The sequence below is a fragment of the Passer montanus genome, unplaced genomic scaffold (assembly GCF_014805655.1).
Source record: "Passer montanus isolate IOZ18808 unplaced genomic scaffold, ASM1480565v1 scaffold22, whole genome shotgun sequence".
Classification (NCBI taxonomy): domain Eukaryota; kingdom Metazoa; phylum Chordata; class Aves; order Passeriformes; family Passeridae; genus Passer; species Passer montanus.
Genome location: NW_024366815.1, coordinates 1,641,923 through 1,667,450, shown reverse-complemented (window position 1 = coordinate 1,667,450; position 25,528 = coordinate 1,641,923). Strand labels below are relative to the sequence as shown.

At 39.8% G+C, this 25,528-nt stretch overlaps 2 protein-coding genes across 8 annotated transcripts in view; both read left to right on the top strand.

The window, feature by feature from the left end:
• Positions 1-10,581, top strand: part of PRLR (prolactin receptor) — a 157,365-nt gene extending 146,784 nt beyond the window's left edge. For 6 of the 7 annotated variants that reach the window (XM_039709840.1, XM_039709839.1, XM_039709841.1 and 3 more), the window contains one exon: positions 352-8,721. In XM_039709840.1, coding sequence (XP_039565774.1) covers positions 352-1,341 — 990 coding nt within the window. In that variant the 3' untranslated portion in view covers positions 1,342-8,721. Of the gene's footprint in view, positions 1-351; positions 8,722-9,571 lie in introns of those variants that run through there. The other variant, XM_039709843.1, reaches the window with a different exon arrangement.
• Positions 10,582-10,788: 207 nt separating this feature from the next.
• Positions 10,789-25,231, top strand: AGXT2 (alanine--glyoxylate aminotransferase 2). The gene is made up of 14 exons (XM_039709997.1): positions 10,789-10,993; positions 12,360-12,445; positions 12,816-13,000; positions 13,292-13,415; positions 14,256-14,350; positions 15,609-15,702; positions 16,835-16,928; positions 17,759-17,859; positions 18,923-19,015; positions 19,754-19,886; positions 20,975-21,063; positions 22,509-22,658; positions 22,990-23,088; positions 24,520-25,231. Exons 1-14 carry the CDS (start codon positions 10,963-10,965, stop codon positions 24,634-24,636), a joined length of 1,491 nt encoding a protein of 496 aa, XP_039565931.1. The 5' UTR covers positions 10,789-10,962; the 3' UTR covers positions 24,637-25,231.
• Positions 25,232-25,528: the final 297 nt, after the last annotated feature.

The window sequence follows — 25,528 nt, the reverse complement described above, 5'->3', positions numbered from 1 at the left end:
GAAGATGCTCTCCATGGTCTCTTGCCTTGCTGCAGAGACAGGACATGTCTACACTGCAACTCTCATCCATTTCCTTCTTGTTAAACTCAGGAGACCCATACCTGCCAAAAGCTCCCTGCTCCTCCCACATTGCAAACATTAATTTTATGTTTCTCTCCCCACTGAGGAAACTCAGGAATTTTTCTTCCTTTCTTTCAATATTTTCTGCAGCTGTAGAAATCAGGTTTATGTCTAGCAATATAACTATCGAGGTGTTTGTACATCAAATATGCAGATTGTTCACAATTGTTCTAGTCATATAATCCCTAAGGTTGACAATGAAAAATTATATCCTCTTCATTATACCTTCAGACAGGAAAATCTGAAGAATTACTAAGTGCTCTTGGTTGCCATGGTTTCCCTCCAACATCAGACTGTGAGGAACTACTGATAGAATATCTGGAGGTAGAGGACAGTGAGGATCAGCAGCTCATGCCAAGTCATGACACTCCCAGTAAAAATACAAAAATTATACTCAAGGAAACAGACAGTGACTCAGGCAGAGGGAGCTGTGATAGCCCTTCTCTCCTCCCTGTGAAGTGCAGGGAATCCCGCAGCCTTCCATCTACTCTTCAAACACAAGATGTAAGAGCTAAAGAGAAGAAGGGGGGGAAAGGGAGCTGGGACACTCAGTGTGCGACACTCCCTTGTGAGAGTATAAAGTCGTGCACATGGCTGGCAGCTCAGTTACCCAGTAATCAGGCTGCTATGTTTGCCTACCACAGCACTGTGGAGGCATTCAAGATAACACTGAACACCACAAATGTGAACACTTCACCAGTTTTGGTGGGAAATGAAGAAAATCGTCCGTCGCTGTATCCTATTGCTGAAACTGTGTATGATGACCTGGAAAAGATAAGCGAGATGGAGTATTCCAAAACTGACCAAACCACGGTGCAGGTCAGACAAAACGAACACAGTAACAAGTCACCTTTCCTGAATCCTAAACTAATGGACTATGTAGAAGTTCATAAAGTCAGACAAGATGAGGAGCCAACAGTATTACTGAAACATAAAGAAAACAGCGGTAAGACCAAAAAATGCACCGTTCCAGGAACCAGCAAAGAATACACCAAGGTCTCAACAGTTGTGGACCATCATATTTTAGTATTACTACCAGATCAGCGCAGCCAGAACACACCTGTATCTCAAGAACCTGTGGCAGAAACATCTCAGAACCCTCAGCAGAGTCAAGCTGAAAAGAATACAAACTACAGCACAACAACTCCAAGTGACTCCAGAAAAGACACCAGTGGATCAGACTACATGGATCCATCTTCCTTTATGCCCTCCTTTAAATAACCTTTTAGTACAGCACATACTTAGTAGTTACACACAGTAAAACAAAATCACATAGCAAACAGTTCTTTAGAAAATAGCCTGGCCTCCTATGTGCATTGTACAGGTAATAAAATAATCTGTGAGTCAAGGTAATAGTCGTGGACATAGATTCTGGATCATTAGCACACATTTCTGACACAGTGAAATGAGGAAATGGGTTATGTCTGTCATGAAAATTGCATTGTAATATAATTATTCAGTTCCACAAAACTGGTTGGTTGATGAAGCCTGAGGAAATACCACAGATTCAACAAAGATGAAAATTGTTACAGGTCAGTCAGCAAATCATAGCGATCTGAGCAGTTCCTGCATTAGATAAGTCATTGCACAACTGTATTCTTACCTACAATGTGTTTTTTCTGAATGCATTCTGACACTGCATTAAGTTATCTCAATCCTTGAGAAAAAGGAGCTCTTGTACATGACAAATCACATATAAAAGCGAATGTATTCTACAAATTGCAGTAAAATAACAAATTATTCTAAATATATTTTTGCTTTGTTTCAATGTGAAAGAAAACTGCATCCCATTTATATCCTAGTCCAGATAAACCAAAATGGAAAAGAAAGCAGGATAACATATGATATACTGCCTTACTGTATATAATATACAATTTTACTTTAATATAAGCCCATATGTTTAACTATGTATTTTTAAAGGCTATTTTTCTATTACCAAAAAAAGAGCAAAATAAAATATTTTTTAATTTCCCAATGCTATTTAGCTGCCTAGGAACTTTTCTCTTTCCTTCTGCTGAGGCAGTAACAAGTAAAGCTATAATTTGTATACAAAGCATAAAATTAAACTTTATACTAATTAAGAATATGGAGACATTTTTAAACTATATTTCTAATATATTACAGATATATTAATATTTGAATTGTAAATTATTTGTTTCACAGGTTTTTTATTACCTGTAATTATATAATTAAAATAGAGTTTAGGTTTTGAGACCCAAGGTTCTTTCCCTTTGAATTTGTACTCTGACGCCAATTGTAAATGACATGGGTATTTCCTGTATCCTGCACTTTTCTCTGAGCCTGGAAGTAAAGTTTGATGTCAGACTTTTCCTAATGAATTTATGAACATTAGTTTTGAAATCTGCCTCCAAGGTCTGATTCAGACCTCCACTGAAAAAGCAGTGGGAATGAGGAGATGAGTCCCTGTACTTGTGCTGGTCATGTGTCCCCAGAACAGCAGTGGGAACAGTAAGAGTCCATTATATCCTGTGTAACTGAAAACAGAATCAAAATGATACTGTAGTGGCTGCAAAATTGCTCTGGCCTTCCTTCTTGAAACAAAAGTTTAGTTGACTCCAGAAAAGTATAACCATGTGATGACTGGTTAAAAGTGGTCCATGTATTTGGCCAGCATCTGTAGCTTCAGGGGAAGCTGGAAACGTAAGGTGAGGTAATGATCCTGTACCTGTGGAGGAGAGTGTATTTGATAGATGGGCTCTCTTTTGTTAGTCTCCTTCCTGAACAGCTTGACTTTTGTCCGTATTTTTATGATTTTATGCACTGAGCAAGCCTTTCTGCAGTATCACATACCTGCTGCAGAGCCAGACAAAAAGAGAATTTCAGATTTTGAAGGTCCCAGAAGGCCATATCTAATTCAGCAAATCAGATTTTCATCCTTTACCTTCAAAGCCATGGAACTGCTCAAGCATAGGTTGGTAGAACCACCTAGCCTTTGCACAGGCAGGACATTAGAACTTAACTAATTATCTGTGTGTCTATAAACATACGTGGTAGTGTAGACTGTAACATTAGGGTGGCATCAGATTTAGAGCCTGTCCTCTCCACAGGCAGCTGCCCACTTTCCAGGCCTGATCAGAGCAGTCTGGATGCTCCACTGAAGGTGTGGAAAGGTATCCTGGATTCCTAATTCAAATGCTTGTTTAACACATGAAGACATAAAGGGGCTACTCCAGATATCATAGTTAACAGAACAATTTTACCATAGATACTCCATCTGTTGTATATCTTACAAATTTCTAGAGATGCTACAAGTACTGCAAAGAAACTTGAGTTATGAGAAACCTGTGTGTGTGGAAGCATGTAAGCTGACAACACACTGTGTCTGACAGTGTTTTATTAACCCTTCAGTTTTCTGACTGAATCTGACAGAGCTAATAGGATCAGACATTCCTCTTTCTTTACACAGATAGCTTTATCTGTGTTGTTTCCTACACCTAATGATGTGCATAAAGATATGCTGCTACAGGCCTTCTGGGATGTATCTAGTAATGCACAGAAGCTGTAGTATCTCATCAAGCTTAGAGCCTAAAGGTGTTCCTTACAGAGTAGATTTCTTGGGTTAGAACATTGATATACAACAGCAAAAGGCTGTTCCCGCCGTATCTTTTTACCTGAAGTTACTTTTCACCTGAAGCAAATAGACACAACAGTTAGCAGATTTTAAATGTATGATTCATCCTGCCTAACTGTAGGCATGTGTGCCTCCAATAATACACACAGAAGGACAGTCAGGGAGTTTCTCTGCTTTGTCATAAATGAAGACTGAAACTGTAAAATAGTTGTAGCCTAAATTACTTTGTGTGGTGTTGAACATCTCCCACCTTTGCTGATGAATGTCTCAATATGCCAAATCATCATGGCTCCCTGTGAAAAGAGGCAGTCAACTACAATGGAAAAGGGACATTTGCTTTCCACTTTGAAGTTTTGCAGGCTAAATGTAATTTGAACGCATTGTCATAAATATATTTAATACTGGAAGCTGAACAAACGTGCAGATAGATTAATTTTCCCTTCGGTTTGCTTATATTTTCCAAAACACCTTGTTCCTCTCAGTGGCAGAGCTTCTGAAAGTGACCTTAAACATCTGAAAGTACATTAAAAAAATAAAATACTAGTGTTCTGTAGAATCAAAATAACCTTCAGCAAAGTGTTTGGTCCTTTGTTCAATTTTTTTTTTCTTTTCTGTTTGCAACAATATTTTTGCTTGCAGGTCTTTAAGCTTTTCATTAGGAAGTACACGAGTTTTTGCAGCAGTTGTACAGAGTCAATCAGTGTAAAGTTATGGCACACCAGTGGGGAAAAACAGGCTCCTGATACATCCTTTGATATCCAGAGGGATGAACAGAATCTACCCCAGGAACAGGGATCAGCCCTTTAACTCTTGCACCATTAGTCAAATGTTTCACTTGGAATAATTATTTATAGAATGTGAATGATGTTTCCAACATCAAAGTTATCCATGTGTCATTTATAGTGTGAATTACTTTGTAATAGTATAAAAGCCCTAAAAGGTAGCATAAAGACTCCTCTACGTAATTAGTTTTACAGAATTCCTAAAATTGAACATACATATTTTATTTAATTACCTTTCCTTCTGACTCAGACTAATTTTATTAACATTTTTTCTTCAGTATTGGCAAATATGATTCATTACCATACAGTTCTTTACTAGATTTTTTTTTTAGCAGAGACATATTTGATGTACAGTTTCTGTATTTCTGTGTAATATTTCAGACTTTAGAAGAAATTAAACTGATGAATTGGCAAGTGCTCACAAAGCTCAGTATCACACATGATGAGGGCTTTAGCTTTGGTCTTGATGATACTATGTAACTACAAAGAATATTTAATAAAAATGCAGTTAATTAACCTAATATAATGTTAGTAAGAGGATGTATGTGTTTATGGAACAAACTGTAAAACAAATATGTAATGATGATTTATGTCAAACCAGTGAATTCTGTAGTATATCTGTCTGTGTGTCTATGTCTAAATGGCTGAAAAGTAGACAACTGCTTTAAATGTCATTCAAGTATCCAAAGTGTAGTAGCAGCAGGTGTTCAAAATGAATAAGCAGAATTTTTTTGTGCTCTCTGAAGCATTGTATATATGGGGTTTACATCAGCCTATAAGTGTATTTTGTAATTTCATGGCAACTATAAACTGATCTGAAGATGTTGTGCAAGGAAACTGAAGTCCTGTAAGCCAGTTGATAAACATCAGACATCTTCTACAAAGCCATAAAGAAAAATGAAGTGAAAAAAGCATCCTGAGATCAAGCATCACATTCTCAAATAATTGCTACCTCAGGTTTTTTTTTGCTCCCTTTAAAAGGTAAAAAGAAAAGGCTTTTTTGCTTTGTGTGTAAATTTGTGACTCATTCTATCAAGAATTTTAAAATTTTATTTCTAAATTCAAATTATTTTTGTTAACAAACAGCTTGTCATGGAATCATCACTTGTGTGGCAGTGGTAGTATGAGGATAGAATATTTAAGATGTGCAGCAAAATTAAATTGTTTTAATATGGGGGGGAAACATTTAAAAAAAAACCACTAAAAAACCAACTAAAGGAAATTCCGCTTTGTAAGAATGTCCTTGGTGCCCAGATGGATAGTCAATCATCAGTCCCATTCCTGACCTGAAAAGTTTTTTGCCACTATTTGTATTTCCAGGTCACTAGGACTGATTGAGCCAATTTCCCAAAGGTGCTTTCATTCTGGATCTAAGCTATGGAACTTGGTATTTATGAATACTTGCTATTTAGAATTACCTGTTTTCAGCTGAGTTCCTAGGAAGCGAGCCTTTCAATTCTGTCTCTAAATTAGTAAAAATGGAAAGCCCTACTCTCAGCTATCTCAAAGTCTCACTAGAATCAGGCTTCAGTTCCTGTGGGTGTGGAAAGATGGACTGAATTACAATAATTTTAATAACCTCAGCCTTGAAAACCATTTTGAAACAAATCAGGGATTTTCTTCATTTTTCTGGTGTATGTCGAGCAGAAAAATAAAGATAAATGAATGCCTAAATATATAATACATGGGGATATAAAGAGCTTAAATATCATAGAAGCATGGAACAGTTTAGGTTGGAAAAGACCTATAAGGTCATAGAGTCCAAATGTTAACCCAGTCCTGCCAAGTCCACAACTAAGTGACAGGGAGAGAGACAAGATTGCTGCATGTGACAGAATGGAAAAGGAGTACAGTCACTATGGGATGGAACATGGTAGATGATGAGGGGGAAAAAGCATTTTGACTGCAGCTGAAAAGAGGAGGGGAAGCCAAAAAAATGGAAGGGAAAGAATCAAATATGAGAATAGACAGCAAAAAATAAGCACTAGCAGAACTGAGAGGAGTGATAAATGAGTTAGTGAGGGGAAGAAAAGGAAGAGAAGAAAATGCTTTAATATCAAAAGTGGGAATGTGCTCAGCTACCTGATACACAAAAGCAGTAAAGCCTTATTGTTGGCGGAATGCTGAAATCAGCTACTATGGATCAGCTGTTTCATATGAGCAGAAAAAGTCCTATACATGAGATGTGGTCGTTTATTTTCTACCAGTTACAGGATTTTTCTTCCCTCTGTCTGACATTGGTCCCAGGCAAAAACAAAACTTGAAGAGTCAGGCTCTGCATTTGATCTGACACTGCATTTCCTACATTCCTAAGGGGAAAAAAATCAAGAGACATAAATGCATCACACTGCTTTTGTAAACAATCTTCTGTTTTGCACACAGATATACAGGTGAGATTTCTTCATCCATTTACATTGTCCCACACATATGTCTACCATTGTTAAGCATTGTTCTGTTTTTATTTAGTATATATAATGCAATGACCTAGAAGCTCCAAGAGAAAAAATACTTTGGGGATATTACTAAGCAGCCTCTTGGCATTTCTGGGCATTGTTTCCGTTTGTACCTGTGACAATGTATCTGTTAATACTTTCCTTAGTCAGAAAGTCTCTGTCTTGGTAATAAATTCTGAAAATTACCAAGTTAGGTTTAAAATACATCTCTTCACTATGTTACATTTTTAAGAGGCACTATTATATCTGTTGGAAGTAGTTAAGAAAAATACCTGCATTAGTTGTGTGGCCTCTTAGAGTGCTGATATGCTAAAAGCTGATCTTATACTCAAGATGTTGGTGCATAGAGCAGTTAGATATAAAAAGGTCTTTTTTTATATATTCCTCTTTTTGGAAGGTTTATTGTCCTTTTCTACTCGGTGATGCTGCTTGTCTTGGATCTTGACATTATTTAACTGGTTTTTTTAACAATGCTGCTTTTGAATCTATTTTTGTGAGCTGCTGAGTACCTTCACCTCATTTTGACATCAATAAACATTGAAAGATTTCATTTCAGTTCCCACAATGGTTAGTTTTAGAGACTTGTAGCACTGAGTAGAATTTTTAGAGGATGCTGGAAATCATTGTACAAGTGACTTGTAGAAAATATCCCATCAGTAGGATGCAAAACTATACATGTCTAGAAAAAGGCAGATTTTTCTACAGACAGAACTATAATGATGTCATATAATATTTTTTTAATATTCATAATGCTGTAGACTACTCTTAATTCTCATCCCTTTGTCTTTCTTTCCAAAAGGGAGAGGAAACTACTGCTCAGCTATACTTAGAAAAAGCTCCTGGGCTGCTTTAGTGTTGTTTATTTTTCATTTTGGAAACTATTTTTTTCTATTCTGACTACAAAAAGGGTTCATCTGATATAATACAACCATCAGTTCTTATGTATGTGTTATATTGCTCAGAGATACTCAGCACTATCTTGGCTTCTGAAATCTTTTTGTTGTTTTTGTGTATATTTTAGTCATTTTGTAAGATATAGCAGTACTGAGGGCACTGTTATGAAAAAGTACAGCCCAGAAAAAAACGTGTTAATCATTAACTAATTGTGTTTGTTCAAAATTCTGATGTGCTACTAAGTGAGGGTAAAAGTCTCTGGAACTAACTTGCCTTTAATTGTGCCAGCAGACTCTCAAAGTAACAAAAATTGCACCTTCTGAATAATATCCAGAATAAACAGTATATTTTCAGCAGAGAAAGAGATGACCCAATACTTAGAGCAAACTTATTTCCATTTGCATAAACCATTTCGTTGGTAGATTTGCAATACAGCATTTTTCCACTACAGTTTCAGAATTTGTATGCAATGTGGAACATGAGAGATTATTGCAGTGTCATTACTGTAGCAACAGAATGACTTTAAGCACAATTATTCTTTGAACCAGATCCAAATTTTTTTGTAAATTTCTAAAATACAAGAAGTTGTAAGAATTAGATTTCATATGTTGTGTGTATATTCTTTGGAGAATACTGGTATAAAAGTAGTTGCTCAGGAATTCTTCATTGTTTCTAAGTGTATCTAAAGGAAAATGCTTTCAAACACATTTTTTAATGCTGGCTTTACTAAAATCTGTTAGTGTTTTCACTTGTAAGATCAATATTGTTATGAGGTCTGTAGCTTTCTGATGAATTTTTTGATCTTTTGTCATTGTAAAAATCTCTTTGCAATGGTGTTCGCATTTCAGTTTAATAAAAGTTCGTGAATAAAATTCCCTAATTTTGCATTTTTTCATGATGTGCAACACTTCTACTATATAATATATAGAAAGAAAAAGGAAAATCGAGGCATCCAGGACACTCTGTAGAGCAGGATCCTGCTGTCCTCCATGGGGAAAGCTCAATGATAGATATTTAACCAATTTTGCTGCACTGAGCAATTGAACAAGGTAACACAGATGGCTCACATACCAGGTCACAACTTTTATGTTTCTTTATGGCTCTTCATGTTGTTTTAAATCATATTTATCATTGAAATTCAAGGATTTGTTTAGCAAAGGTAAATTTTGATCACAAAAGGTTGAGGGTTGGAGGGGTCCTAAAGTCTGTAAGCACTGGCCTGGTTACTACTGGATATTAATCTCTGACACTTTGCTCCAACACTGGGCAGTTTTCCTGCAAAACTAGGGCTGCCCCCCAGGCTACCTGTGGTCAGCCTTAGGAGCGGGGTCATCAAAAGCTCTGTGAAATACCTCTCACTGGCAAATGTGTCTAGTTACACTGTGTGCCAATTTTCATTCCTGGAAATGCCACCTTGACCCTTGATTCTTAAGTATTACAAGGATGTTCTGGTTTTGGCTGGTGCAGAGTTAATTTTCCCCACAGCAGCTGGGGCTGTGTTTTGGATCTGTGCTGAACAGTGATGATAATAGAGATGTTTTTGTTGTTGCTGAGCAGAGCTTACACAGAGCCAAGGCCTTTTCTGGGTGCGTGGGAGGCTGGAAGGAGACACAGCTGGCACAGGTGACCCCAGCTGACCAAAGGGATATTCCAGACCGTGTGACATCATGCTCAGTGTGAAGTACTGAGTGAAGACAGGGCATTTGGAGCGATGGTGTTTGTCTTCCCAGGTCACCATCACACATGACAGGCCCTGCTCCCCTGGAGATGGCTGAACTCCTGCCTGACCATGGGACATGGTGAATTAATTCCTTTTGCTTTGCTTGCATGTGTGGCTTTTGCTTTTCCTATCAAACTCTCTTTATCTTGGCCCAAGGGTTTTCCAGCTTTTACCCTTCTCTTCCTCTCCCCATTCCCACTGGTGGGGAACAGAGTGCGTGGCTGCCCGGGGCTTGGCTGATGGCAGGTAATGGAGCAAGGAAATACAACTTCCCATTGTTTTGACAAAACCAAAACAAGGGCATAAATGGGTCATTAGCATAGATAGGTTATCCCTCTCAGCTTACCTGCCACTTTCTCCCCATCCACCCAGATGTATTTAACATGACACAGTTCACAGAATTGCATACTGGGTCAGGTTGAAGGGCACCACAGTGGGTCATCTGGTCCAAAATCCCTGCTCAAGCATCACCTCAGGGAACACAGCAGAGGATTGCATCCAGACAGTGCTTGAGTATCTTCAGTGAGGGAGACTGTCTTCTTTACTGTATGTGTGATTGTGCTCTTCCCATGCATGATCACATGCAGTGATTTTTCTCATGTAAAGATTCTTCTCATGTTCAGGTGAAATTCTCTGTGCATCAGTTTCTGCCTGCTGTCTCATGTCCTGCTGCCTGGTACCATTGAATAGACCTGGTCCTTGCTCTGACCCCTCCCTGCAGGCACTGACAGACAGGGATAAGGTCCCCTCTCAGTTATCCCTTTTCAAGGCGGAACGGGATTGATTTTTTCAGCCTTTCCTCATAAGAGAGATGCTCCAGTCCCTTGATCACCTTTGTAGCTCTGCTGGACCCACTCCAGGAGCTCCATGTCTCTGTTGTGCTCCAGAGACCAGCACTGAGCACAGACTCCAGGTGAGACCTCACTAGAGCTGAGTGGCAGGGCAGGATCACCTCCCTGGAATTTCTGGCCGTGCTCTTCCAAAGGCATCCCAGGATTCTGTCGGCCCTCCTGGCCAGAGGGGCACAGCTGGCTCATGCACAGTTTGGTGTCCATCAGGTCCTGCCCCACAGAGCTGCTTTCCAGCGGGTTGGGCCCAGCCTGTGCTGGTACCCAGGGATGTTCCTCCCCAGTGCATTTTCCTGTGTTGAATTTCAGAGTCCTTCTCTGATCACTTCTCCAGCCTGTCGAGGCTCTTCTGAAGTCAAGCTGTGTCAGAAGAAGACCCGGGATGGGGCAGCGCAGGGTGACATTAAGGGGGCAGCACGCGGTGACGCACCAGGAGAGCAGCACGGGATGACACCGGGGGACAGCACGGGATGACATCAGGGGAACGGCAGGCGGTGGCCGCGGGGGGACAGCGCGCACGTGTGGGGGCGGTGCCGTGCTGTGGCGGGCGGACATGGCGGGGCGGCTGAGGCGGCTCGGCGGCGGTGAGGGCGCGGCGCGGGGGGCGCGGGCCGCGGGGCCGGCCCCGCTCCGAGCGGCTCGGGAGGGACGGGGCGCCGGGCCTGAGGCGGGGTGGAAGCGCTTTCGGTGCAGCCGCAAGTCCCGTGGGAAGGGTTCCCAAGGGTAGAACTGCCCTGACTCGTGGGTTTGCAACTGCTCTTTTGAGACTGGACTTTTGTGGGTTCTAAATTCATTAGAGCTGCAAGTGGTTGTAAGGGAAGTGACATTGTGTCTTATTAATTTCAAGAAACTTTCTTTTTCGGTCATGTACATTGCACATGTGTCTTAGAAATTGGTTAAAACCTTTGGCTTTTAAAAACAAATGCGTAACTCTTAGTAGATAGTGTTCTAGGTGCAGAAGTAGAGTCTCTTGAAATAATTCCTTGCAGAATCACAGGATGGGTCGGGTAGGAAGGGCACACAGTGGTCCAGCCTCCCTGCTCCAGCAGGGCCATCCCAGAGCACTTGGCACAAGATTGTGTCCAGAGGGCTCTCGAATATCTACACCGAGGGAGACTCCACAACCTCTCTGGGCAATCAGTGCCTTTTTCTGACACCTGCTGAATTGCGTGGGCAGCTCAATGAAAAAAGCACGACGGTGTGATGTTCCCATGATTTTGGAGCAAGGATGGAAGATGCCACTGGAGTTTTCAGGGCCCTAAGCACAGCTCGTGTGCCCCAAACAGCCTCCCCCAGGGCTGTACCCCTTGCGCAGGAGCCCTGTTTGATCTCTGCCCCGAGCCATCAGTCCCTGTCTCAGCTGAGCCCTGAGCCTTGCCAGCCCAGCGCTGGCTCTGTCTCCTGGGTGGACCTTGCATTTCTGCTGCAGCCTTGTGTGCAGCCCCCGGTCCCGTCTGCTGCTCCTGCCTGGGCTCCCTCGGTGCACCCTGGACCTGACTCAGCTCCATTCATGCAGGGCATTCTTGGTGGACCCTGCTTTGCCCACCTCGTTCAGGTCTGTTGAACCTCTGCCCTGCTCCCTGGGAGCACTGCCCATGCTGCAGTCACCCTGGGCACCTGACTGTAGAGCATTCACCCACTGCTTCCAGATAAGAACTTGTATTAGAAACAGATTTTATTTTTAAAATAAAAATTGTTCTTCTGTCAAAATAGATGTCCATGTAAAACTGAAAACTTGAGACTTCATGGATGAAACATAAACACCTTTCTTTTAAAATTACGTATATTCTGCTTCTTAGGTATTTTTCCCCAAAGAAAACTTCTCAGACCAAAACAACCCTCCAAAACTTTCTGTGACTGTAGATTGTGTGTTCATTGAACAAGCTTATTGAGCAAATCTTTCAGGTGTGTAGTTTGCCAAGTGTTTCATAATTCTTTACTATTTTATAGTTGCCTTTAGGCAGCAGAAATGGAAAAGTTCTGTCTCCACACAAGCAAAAATGCCTCCTTGTGATTTTGTACCTGAAAAATATGAAGTAAGTCATGCATGCTACGCTGAATTTAAATAAAGCTTCATTACTGGGTTTGGGTGATAGGTTCATCTGCTAAATATTATTATTTTGCTTCTTTGGGCACAGCCCACCTGCTACAGCCAGGATGTAACCTGTAGATGTACCTGTGTGACAGATCTGTAATTTGAAAACATTTAATACAGAGGCATGTGCAAAACAGCAGCCTTATTTCAAAAAGCTGAGTTTCAGAGGTTTGTAGAACAGCCTTCTATGCCAGAATGTGTTATGATCTTAATCCTGTAGACAGCTGTGTAATCTATGTGCTCCACAACAACTCCATGAGTCTGGATCTTTAGAAGGCATGGATGGATACTCATTGTTTTATTCCACTCAGTCCTATCCATATGAACGGGTGCAGAAGATCCGTGAACAAAATATTGCGCCGTCGCTGCGAACGTACTACAAGAAGCCACTGCTGCTGCACCAGGGACACATGCAGTGGTTGTTTGATCATGAGGGACGAAGATACCTTGATCTCTTTGCTGGAATTGTTACCGTCAGTGTTGGACACTGTCACCCGTAAGTATGTTGCTTTTTGATTTATGGTATAAAATACAGGAAGAGACACCTGTGCTTGTTTCTGCAGCACTGTGAGCCTAAAACCAGAATATAACTTACCGAATTGACATGTTTCACAGTTCAGTTTCTGCTACATTTTGAAAAATTCATTAATTTGGTCTGCTTGTTCCTCCATCTGGCACACGGTGCAGCATCTGTGTTTGCAGAATCAATATCACAGAGGTATGTGCATGCATGAGTGAGGAGTCTGTGTGGAATTCAATCCCTTTGTCTCTCCCTTGCTACATGCAGGAAGGTAACTATGGCTACCCAGAAGCAGCTGGCTCGCCTGTGGCATACCACCAACATCTACATGTACCCAGCAATCCACGAGTATGCGGAGAAGCTAACTTCTCTTTTTCCAGATCCACTGAAGGTAAATTGCTTCTGACAGGAGCAGGGGCTGGTGAAGTGGGTCTCTGTTTATAAGAAGTATTTATTACATAATTGAGAGTTATGATACCTCTAGAGAGAAAATCTGTATGGGGAATACAGAATGTCAGTTAAAGAACATGAGGGTCCTCAGGGCCTTTTCTTTAGACCAGCTGTAGACAAGCATATCCCCAATTTCTGTTCTGTTTGTTTTCTCCCTTCACTTGTCACTGTGAAGAGGCATTGCAGGCTTAAAAATTACTTTAGAGGAACAAAGAAGATGTTTACTATTATTACATATAGCTGGCATTAATTTTCTTGATCTCATGAAAATCCACAGTGAAAATTGTTTGACAGTATTTTGTGTAGTATATATAAATGTTTACCGACAACTAAATAGATAAACCACAAAAATATCACGTTTCATATTTACTGAAATGGTAAGAAAAATAATATTTGTTTTCAGGTAAAATAAATTGGTGACAGAATGAAAATGGGCTAGCAGAACAGCATGAATCTAGTGCAATCTTAAAAATGGAAGGACAGTAAAAACAATTTAAATGTCCGGCTTAGTTTGACCCAACACTTTAAATTCTTTCCATCAGAAATCCATCTTAGGAAGTCCTGTAAACTGAAACCTTTTGAGATTTTTCTGTACCCACCGAGAGCACATCACTTGGATCTTTGTTCTCATCTATAGTGTAAGGGCAACGTTAATTTTATTGTGGTGAGGTCACCCTGTGGCAGTGCCAGGCTAGAATTCATTGTGTTACTAAGGAACGTGGTCTGATGCCGAAGAAGGAGGTTTTTTTGTGCTGTACTGATCCCAAGTGTTCTCCCACAGGTGGTTTATCTCACCAACAGTGGGTCAGAAGCCAATGATTTAGCTATGTTCATGGCAAGGCTACACACTCGTAACTTCGACATCATCTCTCTCAGGTAATGCCAGCGTAGTTTCACAAAACTACTCTGTGTATGGGATCACTCTCTACGTGCCTAAAACAAGAAATTACTGAGAATTCTTTCACCCCAGGTCTGCAGAGGAGAATGCTATAAAATTACTTTATTTGACAAACAGGAATAAACCAGGAGCTGAAGTTTTCATACAGCATGTTAGGACTAGTTTGCAATAAAAATGCAACCTGCAATTTTTGCTTGTGTTACCTAGAAAATTATCTGATGTCTGTGTTCAGGGTGTGCTTTGGTAGACTTTTGTTCATGGCCAGACCAAGACTGAGCAACTGCTTCATTCTTCCTCCATTTCCCTTCAGCAGTGCCCCTGTGTGTGGGGTGCAAAGGTACCTCTGGAGCAGCAGTGCAGTGAACCTCAGCAGGGAACTGCTCTGCCTGGGAGCTGATTTTTGCTTTGTTTGCTTTGCTGCCTTGTTATTCTGTCAGGGCCCTGAACCACAGTTCACTGCACAGGTACACAAACTGCTCTTTGGCTTAATGGCAGGAATGGATGTGGGCTGAACACCAGTACACTGTAAACACCAGCGTAAACAGCTCACTTTACTGGGCAGCCCAGGGCACCTCAAATATTAGAATAAAAGGCCATGTTAATGAAGAGCTGTATTTTTCTGTTAGTGTGTTCAACAGAACAGTGGGTACCTACCTTGCTTGTGTAGCCTCACTAACCAATTTTGATTTGTATATAAAATTGACAGCAAACCACCACCTAGTTTAATGACTGGCAACACCTGTTAGAGACAGCAGCTGTTTCCAAGATTCAAAAGACAGAGATGTTTGCTCTGTAGGGATCAGGTGCTACCGCAGAACTTCATGAGGCACTGGCTGAATTACTGTTGGTTCCAATGATTGTATTAATCTCCTCTCAAACATTTCTTCACAGTTTTTATATTTGAAATAGCAGAGTCAAAAGGCAGAGCGAAAAAGGCAGAGTCAAAAGGCAGAGGGAGTAGAAATCTTCTTTGTTTATATGAGGCACTGGCTGAATTACTGTTGGTTCCAATGATTGTATTAATCTCTCAAAAATTTCTTCACAGTTTTTATATTTGAAATAGCAGAGTCAAAAGGCAGAGCGAAAAATGGGAGTAGAAATCTTCTTTGTTTAAGTGCAACAGTGCACATTTTCCCCAACAATTTATATCTCAGAAGCATGCCTTCTCAGAACTGATATTCCTCCATACAGTTCTTGGAAATGAGTGATGTTGATCTGCTTTGTTTTTTTGAACAGAGGAGGATACCACGGAGGCAGCCCTTACACGCTGGGTTTGACATCTCTGACTCCTTATAAGCATGGTGTTGCCAATGGCTTTGGCTGTACAACTGTGAGAATTTTTTTTTAAGTAATCTGGGTAACTAATAGTTTATTTGAGTATTTCAGCAATTGCTATGCTTTCCGCTCTCAAGCCCTTTATAGCCACTAATCAAAACTGCAGTATAGCAGTTTCTGTTGTGTAAATTCAACAAGAGCCAGAGTCCCCTTTTCTTCTGTGGATAGTTTCTTAGGCTTATTTGAAGTTAGGACAGCCAATAACACAAGTGATCCATGATTTGCAGTTCTTTAGTCATGCTTGATGTTGCATGGGAGTCTGTGTAAGGAGCAAAATCATGTTCTGAACCCCCTTTTTCAAGTATGCTTTGGCAGATCTGTGCAAAGATGGTCTGGAGCAGATCCTTCACTGTAATGAATGGGAATCCTATCTGAACCCCCTTTTTCAAGTATGCTTTGGCAGATCTGTGCAAAGCTGCTTTCAGGTGGTCTGGAGCAGATCCTTCACTATAATGAATGGGAATCCTGTTTCAGCAAGACAGGAGACACATCTGTTCAGGAGATCCTCTGAGGTTAAATGGCAGTATGTTATGTCCCTGCCCTTGAGCAGATTGGAGTAACTTTCTGTCTAGAAGCTGCTATTGCTGACTCCAGTAGTTACAGGTGGCAGCTCAGCCACACTATTAACCATAGGAGGGCTCATCTACAGCAGCTTCCCAGCCTGTCTCAGTGAGTGCCTGAACTCGTGGTGTTTCATCAGCAGCAAGGATCAGAAAGCTGGAGTTGTCTCTATTAGATCTGACTGTCTCACTCTACTTTGCAGATTTTGTTCATATTTCAGATTACTGAAATACTACCAGCAACTCTTAAAATGCTGGCATTACCTTTAGATAACCAAAATCCTGACGAAGAATGAAAAAAGGAATACAAAATCAGTTGAGTGGCTATTGCTGGAACAGTCTAAACTTTTTGGTTTCAAAACTGTCTTGGTTATTTGGTGTTACCCCCAAGTGTTCTTCACACAAGTTCCTTGAACTGTGTTTGCCCCTTGACTCTAACAGCTGTTTTTCTGTTTTGCCATTAGTCATTAGATCAAAAGATCTCACAGAATGGTGTCATCTAATCTGTAGCTATTTCTCTTATGCCTGACGGACAATGTTACCAGATATTTCTCCTATGTCTGACAGACAATGTTACCAGATGTTTTTCATGGTCCATGGGGAGGCAGCCATTGTAGAGATTCTCCAGTGCAAACTGTTCGAAAATGCAGCTGTACTGAAGGTTGGTCCATGACAAAAATTTTTGGATTACAAAATACTAGAGGGCTGTGAAAATAGGTTATAATTACCTCCTCAAGCAAGGTAGATATTTGATTAGGTTTTGCAAGACTGACTCAAAAAAAAATATTGCAGAGAACCTCAGGACCCTGCATCCCAATGGGAAAAATATGGGGCAGATGACATCACATTCTCAGATTTCTTCTTGAAATGCCAGTGTTTTTTTCCAGTATTTGCCATGACCAACTCAGGAAGCTGTGGAACTCACTTCAGCACATCTGGAAGAACAGAAGTGTTGATGGTCTTTTTTGTGGTTTCTAAAGTTCTAACGCTTTCCAGCTTTTATATTGGAATGAGGCAAATAGTAAGGACAATCAGCAATAGGTGGAGGTTGTACATGGGGCAAGATGTTCCATGCAAAACACAGTGTGAAATCTCCTCTACTGCTCTGCAGCTAACAATTCCAATCAGTTTTTCTACTGTTTCAACAAACACTTTTTATTATTATCATTCATATGCACACATAACAGAATGGTTTGTTTGTAGTTCTGCTGTCCCTGGTGGATGGCAGTATTAGCCATACTAATTGCTCTGTTCTTTATTTAAGCACAGACTGTATTCTCCAGAATGCTCCTACCTGCACTAACCATGGAGTACACATTTACGAGAAGAGACTCTCTCCTTTAATGTTTAGCTTTTTACTGCTCATTTGAGAGGTGGTATTTACCACGCAGTCATAAAACACTTGTTGCTTAGATGCATAATTTCATGTTTTGAAGCCAGTTTTTTGTCATGTTAAGTAAATTCCCTTCAAACTGTTTCCCCTGTAAACAGGTGCATGTCTTGCAAAAGACCAGTACATTGAACAGTTCAAAGATACTCTGAATACCTCAGTGCCCAAAACAGTTGCTGGATTTATTGCTGAGCCAATCCAAGTAGGTAGTTTTTCATTTCTCAGTTGTGATAGCACAAGTAGTGTGAAATAAATACTCAAATCTGATATTCTTTAGCTGCAGCCTGAACATAGATGTTTGCTGAGTCTTACTGTGATTTTGTAATGTTTTAAACACCTTAAATGTTTGAAAGATTGGATGCATGGCCTTCAAATTTCAGCTTTTGTCACTGACTTCAATGGAACTAGATTTTTTCTTGTGAAATTAAACACAGAACCATGATTAAACATACACATTTTTTGCTGCATCTAATAGTGGGTGTGATGCATGCTATGGTTTGGCTTCTATTATCTCCTTTCAATTTTCATTACGATTTCTGCAAACTTTTAACTCAACCCCCTTCTGCCTCTTTTAGTCATGTCATCCACTATATTTTTAACAGCTGTCCAGCTGTTAGGCCACAGGATTCATTCTCCTAATGTTTCACCCTACAGTCACATTGAAAACAATTGCTTTATATGTGGTTCTTCAACAGGAAAAATTGAGAATTTATCCCATGCAAGAGAAACAATGTGAGAACTGTGTCTGCAAGGGAAAACTGCAGCAGTTCTCTGGTTTTTGCTGTTTTCTAAATATTTACATACTTGAGTCTAAAAAGCTATTCTGGTCCAGGTGCAGGGTAAAATTCAATTTCCAAGGCAAATGCAAACTGTCGAGGTGAAAAGACTTTGAGGAGACAGTGTTCTAAACAAATTAACCAAAGAAGGTATATGAATTCTCTGGTCAACTTAATCAGAAAACATTTCCTGGGTTTTGCTGTGTGTAAATTTTCACGGTCCTTTTTTCAGCAGTTTATTGTTAATTGACTTGGTCTTACAAGGATCATGGCCTCGCAAACATTCCTGCCAGCACAACCAACGGAACAGCAGGCAGCACTGTGGAATGGGAATGTGTGAACAGGGGCTTTCTGAAGTGATTTCATTGCTGGAGACGGAAGCTTGCAACAGCCAGTCCTGCTGTTACCTGAGGGCTGCTAGGTTTTTTTTCCTCTAGAATTACTGTTTCTTTGTTTGTTCCTGAAAACACAGTGTTTCTTTCTTGGCAGGGTGTTAATGGAGCTGTTCAGTACCCAAGAAATTTCTTAAAGGAAGCTTATCAGCTTATACGGGAAAGAGGGGGCCTTTGCATTTCAGATGAAGTAAGTGAGATTTTTTTACATAAGAATTCTAGAGTAGGGTACCTCTGAAAGTTATCATAAAAAAAAAAAACAGGTGAAGCCTGGAAATAATCTAAGTGAAATGCGATACATTTCATAGCTGAAGTTTAACACAGTATTAAACTGCATCTTTCCAAGTATAGGAGCCTCCCAGTTTTTACTGCCTTTTTTCTCATTTTGGGCAAAGGTAGTATTTGTAGCAGACTTCAGTCCTTACCTTCTGGGAGCAGTAAATTTACACAAATATGCAACAAATAGCAACAAGTAGCAATAAATGCTACTTGTGATGGAAGATTTGTCAAAATAACCCTTCCTTTTATGAGTATTGTTGACAGACGTAGAATACAGAAGAGACTTGATTGCTGTACCTCTGCAAATATGTTTTAGTAATATAATTTTCTTAGCTAAAACAATATTAAAATAGCATCAAATGCTTCAAATATTTTTACATTTCCTCTCCACTTTGAAATGGACACTGCATCTTATTTGTGCATCTCACCAGGCTTAAGACATGATGATATGTTATCACATGAAAGAAAAACCCAATTACAATAAATAGCATTTTGTGTAGAACCATCTGAATAAGAGTCCTAATACAAGTTGACTCCAGATATAGTTGCTGTTTAATGCAAATCAGTAACAATTGAAACACAAGAAAAGGAACTATATCATAAAGTGTGAGAGAGTGACAAGCATTTCTCTGGATTTTTCCTTTGAAAGGTACAGACAGGATTTGGGCGGACTGGCAGCCATTTCTGGGGGTTTCAAACACATGGTGTAGTCCCTGACATCGTTACTTTGGCAAAAGGAATTGGTAATGGCTTCCCAATGGCAGCTGTTGTTACAACAAAAGGTATAAGTGTTCTGTTCCACTATGATCTAAAACAAAATCATTACAAAATATAATACAAAATAATTACTGGTGGAGAGATGTGTTTAAAAAGCTGATTGTTACTTAAACCTTTATCTCAGTCTATCTTTTGACAAATGAATTGGATCCTCATTGCTTCACTTGTTTCACCACATGTGCTGTATCAGTATCAGAGTTGTATTTAAATGGGTTTAGTTGTATAACTGAAGCAGGAATGAACATGTAAGTGGTTTGTAGAGCTGGTAAAGGAGCCTGAATTCACTGTTTTACTGATAAATATACTGTGAATAAATAGGGCAGGATGTTACCCAGCTGCTTGATTCCTACAAATGGCAAGCTCAATCTAGTGAGGAAAATCTGTAGAAAGCAGGTGAGAGCATATGTTAGAAGCATGACTTTTAAAATAAGTTTTGTTTTAGTATCTGCTAGGCAGTATAGTTTTTGGAAATACTCATATTTGGCACAGACTGCTTTCAGGAAATCTTGCTGTGTTGTCTCCAGTAGAATCGGAGTTGACCCACAGCAAATGAAATTGTTGTTACAGTAACAAATGCTTAAAGCAATTCAGTACAGTTACCAAACAAGGCGGAGGAGGCCAGCAAGATGATCAGAGGGGCAGGGCACCTCTCCTAAGAGGAAAGGCTGAGAGAATTGGGATTGCTCAACCTGCAGAAAGCTTTGGGGTGACCTATTTTGTCCTTCCAGTGTAAGAAAAATGGAGAGGAACTTTTTAGAAGAGCATGGAGTAACAGGACAAGGAGGAATGGCTTTAAACTGAAAGAGATTAGGTTTAGATTAGATATGAGGAAAAAAATCTTCCCTGTGAGGGTGGTGATGCACTGGCACAGGTTGCCCAGAGAAGCTGTGGGTGCCCCATCCCTGGCAGTGCTCAAGGCCAGGCTGGATGGGGCTGGGAGCAACCCAGTCTGGTGGAAGGTGTCCCTGGCCATGGCAGAGGGGTTGGAACTGGATGATCTTAAAGGTCCCTTCCAACCAAACCACTCTGTGATTCTATGATTCTGTGATTATATGAACTGAAGAAGTAACCAGTGTTGTTCTTTTTCTTTTAGATGTTGCAAGTTCCTTGGCTCAAAACCTTCACTTTAATACGTTTGGAGGAAACCCTTTGGCCTGTGTAGTTGGAGCTGCAGTTCTTGATGTAGGGAGAATATTACACAAATTTGTCTGTACCACAAGGTCTTTGTATCAAAAGATGAAAGTTGCACATACAAGTTTCTGTGTGGGCACTTTTTAAAATAACTAAGTGAAGTGCATAAACATATGCATGTATACGTGCATGGCCAGTGTGTCCCATATACAGTAAAAAGTCCTGATGAATTTAATTGCAAAATTTTTCAGATCTCTAGAAGGAGTAGGAGCCCTATAATTATGGGCAGAATTATCTTTATCATCTTTATCTCCCTTGGGTTCTCTACTTTGTTAATAAAATTGTAGGAGAGTACTTCTCAAAAGCCTTAGCTAATTCTTTCATAGCACTACACAAATCCACAGCTGAGAAAATTGATTTTCTGGCATACATGCTTAGCAAAATTTTACTTTATGCTTTATGCATAAGGCTTTATGCTTTGTGCTTACTTTATGCTTTTACCGTATGCTTAAAAAAAAACCCTTAATGACCAGACAGTTACAAATACCTAAAGTAATAAATTCTTCTGGAAAAAAAATTACCTAATGAAAAAGGAAATAGAAAAATGTGCAACATATTTCACTTATTATCCAGTAGAAAATCAGTCAGTGGGTAGTAGGTCACTAGTACAAATCAATTTGTCTTGATTATGCACAGAACATTCATTCCTGAAGCTCACTTCATTACAGCAGACACTGATTCTATTAATGTTATTTTCCTGAGTGGTTTGGGGGGGTTTAAGCTATTAATAAGATGGATGATTGTATAAGAACCCATGTTTTGGGGTTCTTTGACTCTGAAATAACTTGGAGCCTGGCTCTGAAATAATTCCAAGGAAATTTTTAGAGTCAAAAATAATAAAATATAGTTAAAAGAAAAAGAAGAAAAAAAATAGAAAGAGCTACTTTATCTTCTGTAATTTTTAAATGTAATTTTTCTAAATGTAGATGTTAAGTTCATCTAATGATTTATGTGTAAGTGCCGGTACGTGCCTGCAAATAAGAACTGTGATTAAGGAAGACAGTGCAAAGAATGAAGAAAAGATTGTTATTAAAAAACATGTTGTTGCTAAATATAATATTCAAGCTGTTCCCTGCCTAGAGAAGCCTAGTCAAATTGTATTCTTCTCATGATACTGAAAAAAATATTCCTGTAAGATTTTGAAAATAATCCTTCTGGTCAGGTATTTTCCAGTTACAAGTACATGTGAGCAGGAATTTCTGGATTAAATTTAAGTATTAAGAAAAATGTGAAAAGTGCCACAGAAATATCAAGGTATTATGTACAATTGTATTCTGATGTTGTTAAGAGGATTTTAAGAGGAGAATGTGAGCAGTGAGGTAGTCAAGGAACAGAACAAGGAAGTGAGATAAAAAAAGTGTCAAGTTCAATGGGGATTAACAGAATGAGTTGAAAGCTTTTCCTACAACACTGTCATGGTACTTCATTTTAACCAGGCTATTGAAGAAGATGGTCTACAAAAAAATAGTGAGGATGTGGGGACATACATGCTGCTGGAGTTGGCTAAACTACGGGATAAATTTGACATTGTTGGAGATGTCCGTGGCAAGGGACTTATGATTGGAGTAGAAATGGTGACAGATAAGGTTAGTGACTTCATTCCTTTCAATTTACAGTGCCATTGAAGGTTTTATCACACTTTATTTTAGTTGAAATAATAGAAATATTTCCTGTCAAAAGGCAGAGAGTGCAGTGGGAAAACACTGCTCTGGCTAAAAATGAGCCAGAACATTCCATCATTCAGCTGTTTCACAAGCTCTGAGTAAACAGTGACATGCCCTTAACTGCACAGGCTCATGAGAGCAGGTAAGTTATGCAGGAAACATTTGCAGCTAGAGTTGGGATTTATTGCAGACTGGAATATACATCTTTGTCATTTAGAATATCTGAGTGAAGTTTAGTATTTCCTTTCCTTAGGACAGCCGACACCCTCTTCCAGCTGAAGAAATCAATCAGATCTGGGAGGACTGTAAAGACATGGGGGTTCTGATCGGCAGAGGAGGGCTCTACAGTCAGGTACTGAACCTCTGGTTATAAATAAAGCTTATTTTCTATCCTTGCTTTCCTCAAGTTAAGTTAATTTAGTTTAGTAAATAAATGTTTAATGTTCCTTATGTTAAAACTGGGAAGGAATAGAAATATTATTCTTTTCAAATATTCTGAACAAGCTCAGACCTTGGAGTTTTCCTTCAGAGGGACAACTTCCCCTAAAAAACCAAGGTACTACAGTCTATGCAATTTAGAACTCAGGACCAAGTCTTTGCACAGTTTATGTTATCACCTGACATATCAGTACAAAAGTGGTAGTTCTTGGAGTCTGGGGAGCTGGTAATGTTCTAATTCTACAGTAATTAAAGGAAAAAAAAATGGTGTTGACAGCAAGTTCAGCAACAGCACAGAAGAGAGACTTGGATGTGAAGGCCATGAGCCCACACCAGCTGGCAATGTACTCCACGCTGTAGCCAGGACACTGCTCCAGCTCCCTGCAGCACTCAGTTAATGGCAGAGAATTGCCTCAGGGCTGGCCCACTCAAAGCCCTCTGACACAAAGGAGGCAGCTTCCATGTGAGATGGATGGAGGGTAGCTAAAATAAATCAGATACTGTCTGTCACCTCATCAGTGCTTCCCTAAGTCATAGACCAGGAGGCAGGTAATGAGCTGAAGTTCAGTGCAGTAGAATCTCATTCTGTCTGATAAGAGGGCTGTTTACCTGTGAGTGTTTGCTTCAGCAGGGGCTGTGGGTGGGAAAGCCCATTACTCTGCTTTTCCTTTATTAAGTCCCGTGATGTGATGCCAGAAAAATCTGAAATTTAAGATTCTTATGGAAAATAAACACTCTTGGATACATGGATCGAACATTCAGATTTCAGAGACTATGTTCTTGACAAGTGTAGCTGTACATACAACCCTTCCTGATCAACATCCTTTCCAGCTATGGCACCCTAACTACAATACAGTATTTAGTGATTCATTCATAATGCATTCTCTTAAAAGCCTTTTAAAACAGCCTATAATAAAGCAGCAAATCGGCTGACACAATGCAAGAGCCTGCCACTCTGAGCAGATACTACTTTTCCCTGTGGTGGAGCTGCAAGGAAAGAAAATACGTCTGTCTCCATTCTTTCTTTGTACAGATCCATCTGAGATTTTACTCTGTCTCTGTCTGCTGAAACAGACCTGCAGACACGACCTACTCTACTTAGGTCTTTTGTGGAGGCAGTTAGGTTATCAAGAGGGGGTCATGAGTCAGATGCAATTCAGAGCAGTCAAGTTCAAAATTGCTCCACTTCAGAGTACATTTATCATAAGCCTCAGCGCCTGCACTGCTGTTCTCCTTTTTTCCTCACTTTTTTGGGGCGGGAATGCTGACCCAGATAGGCTGCTTGAAACCATATTCTTTCCATACAATTTGAACATTCCTTTTTCTTTTTGTTCTCTCTCCTCAGACATTCAGAATTAAGCCTCCTATGTGCATTACTAAGAGGGACGTTGACTTTGCTGTGGAAGTATTTCATACTGCTTTACAGAGACACGTGGAAAGAGCAGCTGCAAAACAGAATTGATTTGTTTCCTTACACGAGAGGCACACACAATCCCTTGTGACCCAGACTGGGCACTAATCTACCCTAGAAAATAAAATCACAGTGGGACAATTACATCTTGTAAGAGCAGTCTGACAGATCCAGTGTTCAACAAAGGATATGGTGCAATCTGTTTTAAATCTGCAGTTCGGTTCTACAGTGCTGATTTGTATGAGCTGCACACCTATTTTGCCATTATCAAGAAAACCCTGACTGGATTAACAGGGTATCAAATGGAGAGGCAGGCATATGTTCTTTTCTCTGTGAAAATCCTATCAAAATCAGTAATTTTTAGAAAGAGTGACAGAAAGAGTTGGGAAAGAAATTTCAGAGTTAAAACTGTTTACCCTGCCTATGAGGATACACTGTAATTAGAGCATTACAAAAAGTTTGCACAGTTGAGATGTTTCCAATTACAGTAATTATTTTTATCATGGGGATAAGAAATCCAGTCATCTCTCTCCAAAATACACTTCTCTTTTCCTCCTGTTGCTTTTGGGATTGCACAGCACACCCATTAATGATTTTGTAAAGGTGCAAACTCTGAAAGGTAGAATAAAATATTCTTACATAATCACTTTTTAATGTGTAAGGGCATTGCTTCCTTCAGTTTCCAATAAAAAAGCAGATGTTGTGGACAGTCAGCAAGAACTGTACATTTATCATTTTAATTTTATTTCAATTTTAATACTGGAAAAATTCCTTGGCCCAATAAAAAGCAGATGTTGTGGACAGTCAGCAAGAACTGTACATTTATCATTTTAATCTTATTTCAATTTTAATATTGGAAAAATTCCTTGACCCAGTAAAGTACCATGTCAGGTTGGGGGAGGAGAGTATTCTGCCAGTACTTCAGAGAAACTTTGGTAGCAGA

What these genes read in the sequence shown, in the direction of transcription:
- AGXT2 (XM_039709997.1), top strand. Translation starts at nt 10,963, where the DNA reads ATGGCGGGGCGGCTGAGGCGGCTCGGCGGCG. An exon ending in ATGGCTTTGGCTGTACAACT is followed by an intron (nt 15,703 to 16,834) that starts GTGAGAATTTTT and finishes TATGTCTGACAG; the next exon opens with ACAATGTTACCAGATGTTTT. An exon ending in TAGAAATGGTGACAGATAAG is followed by an intron (nt 22,659 to 22,989) that starts GTTAGTGACTTC and finishes TCCTTTCCTTAG; the next exon opens with GACAGCCGACACCCTCTTCC.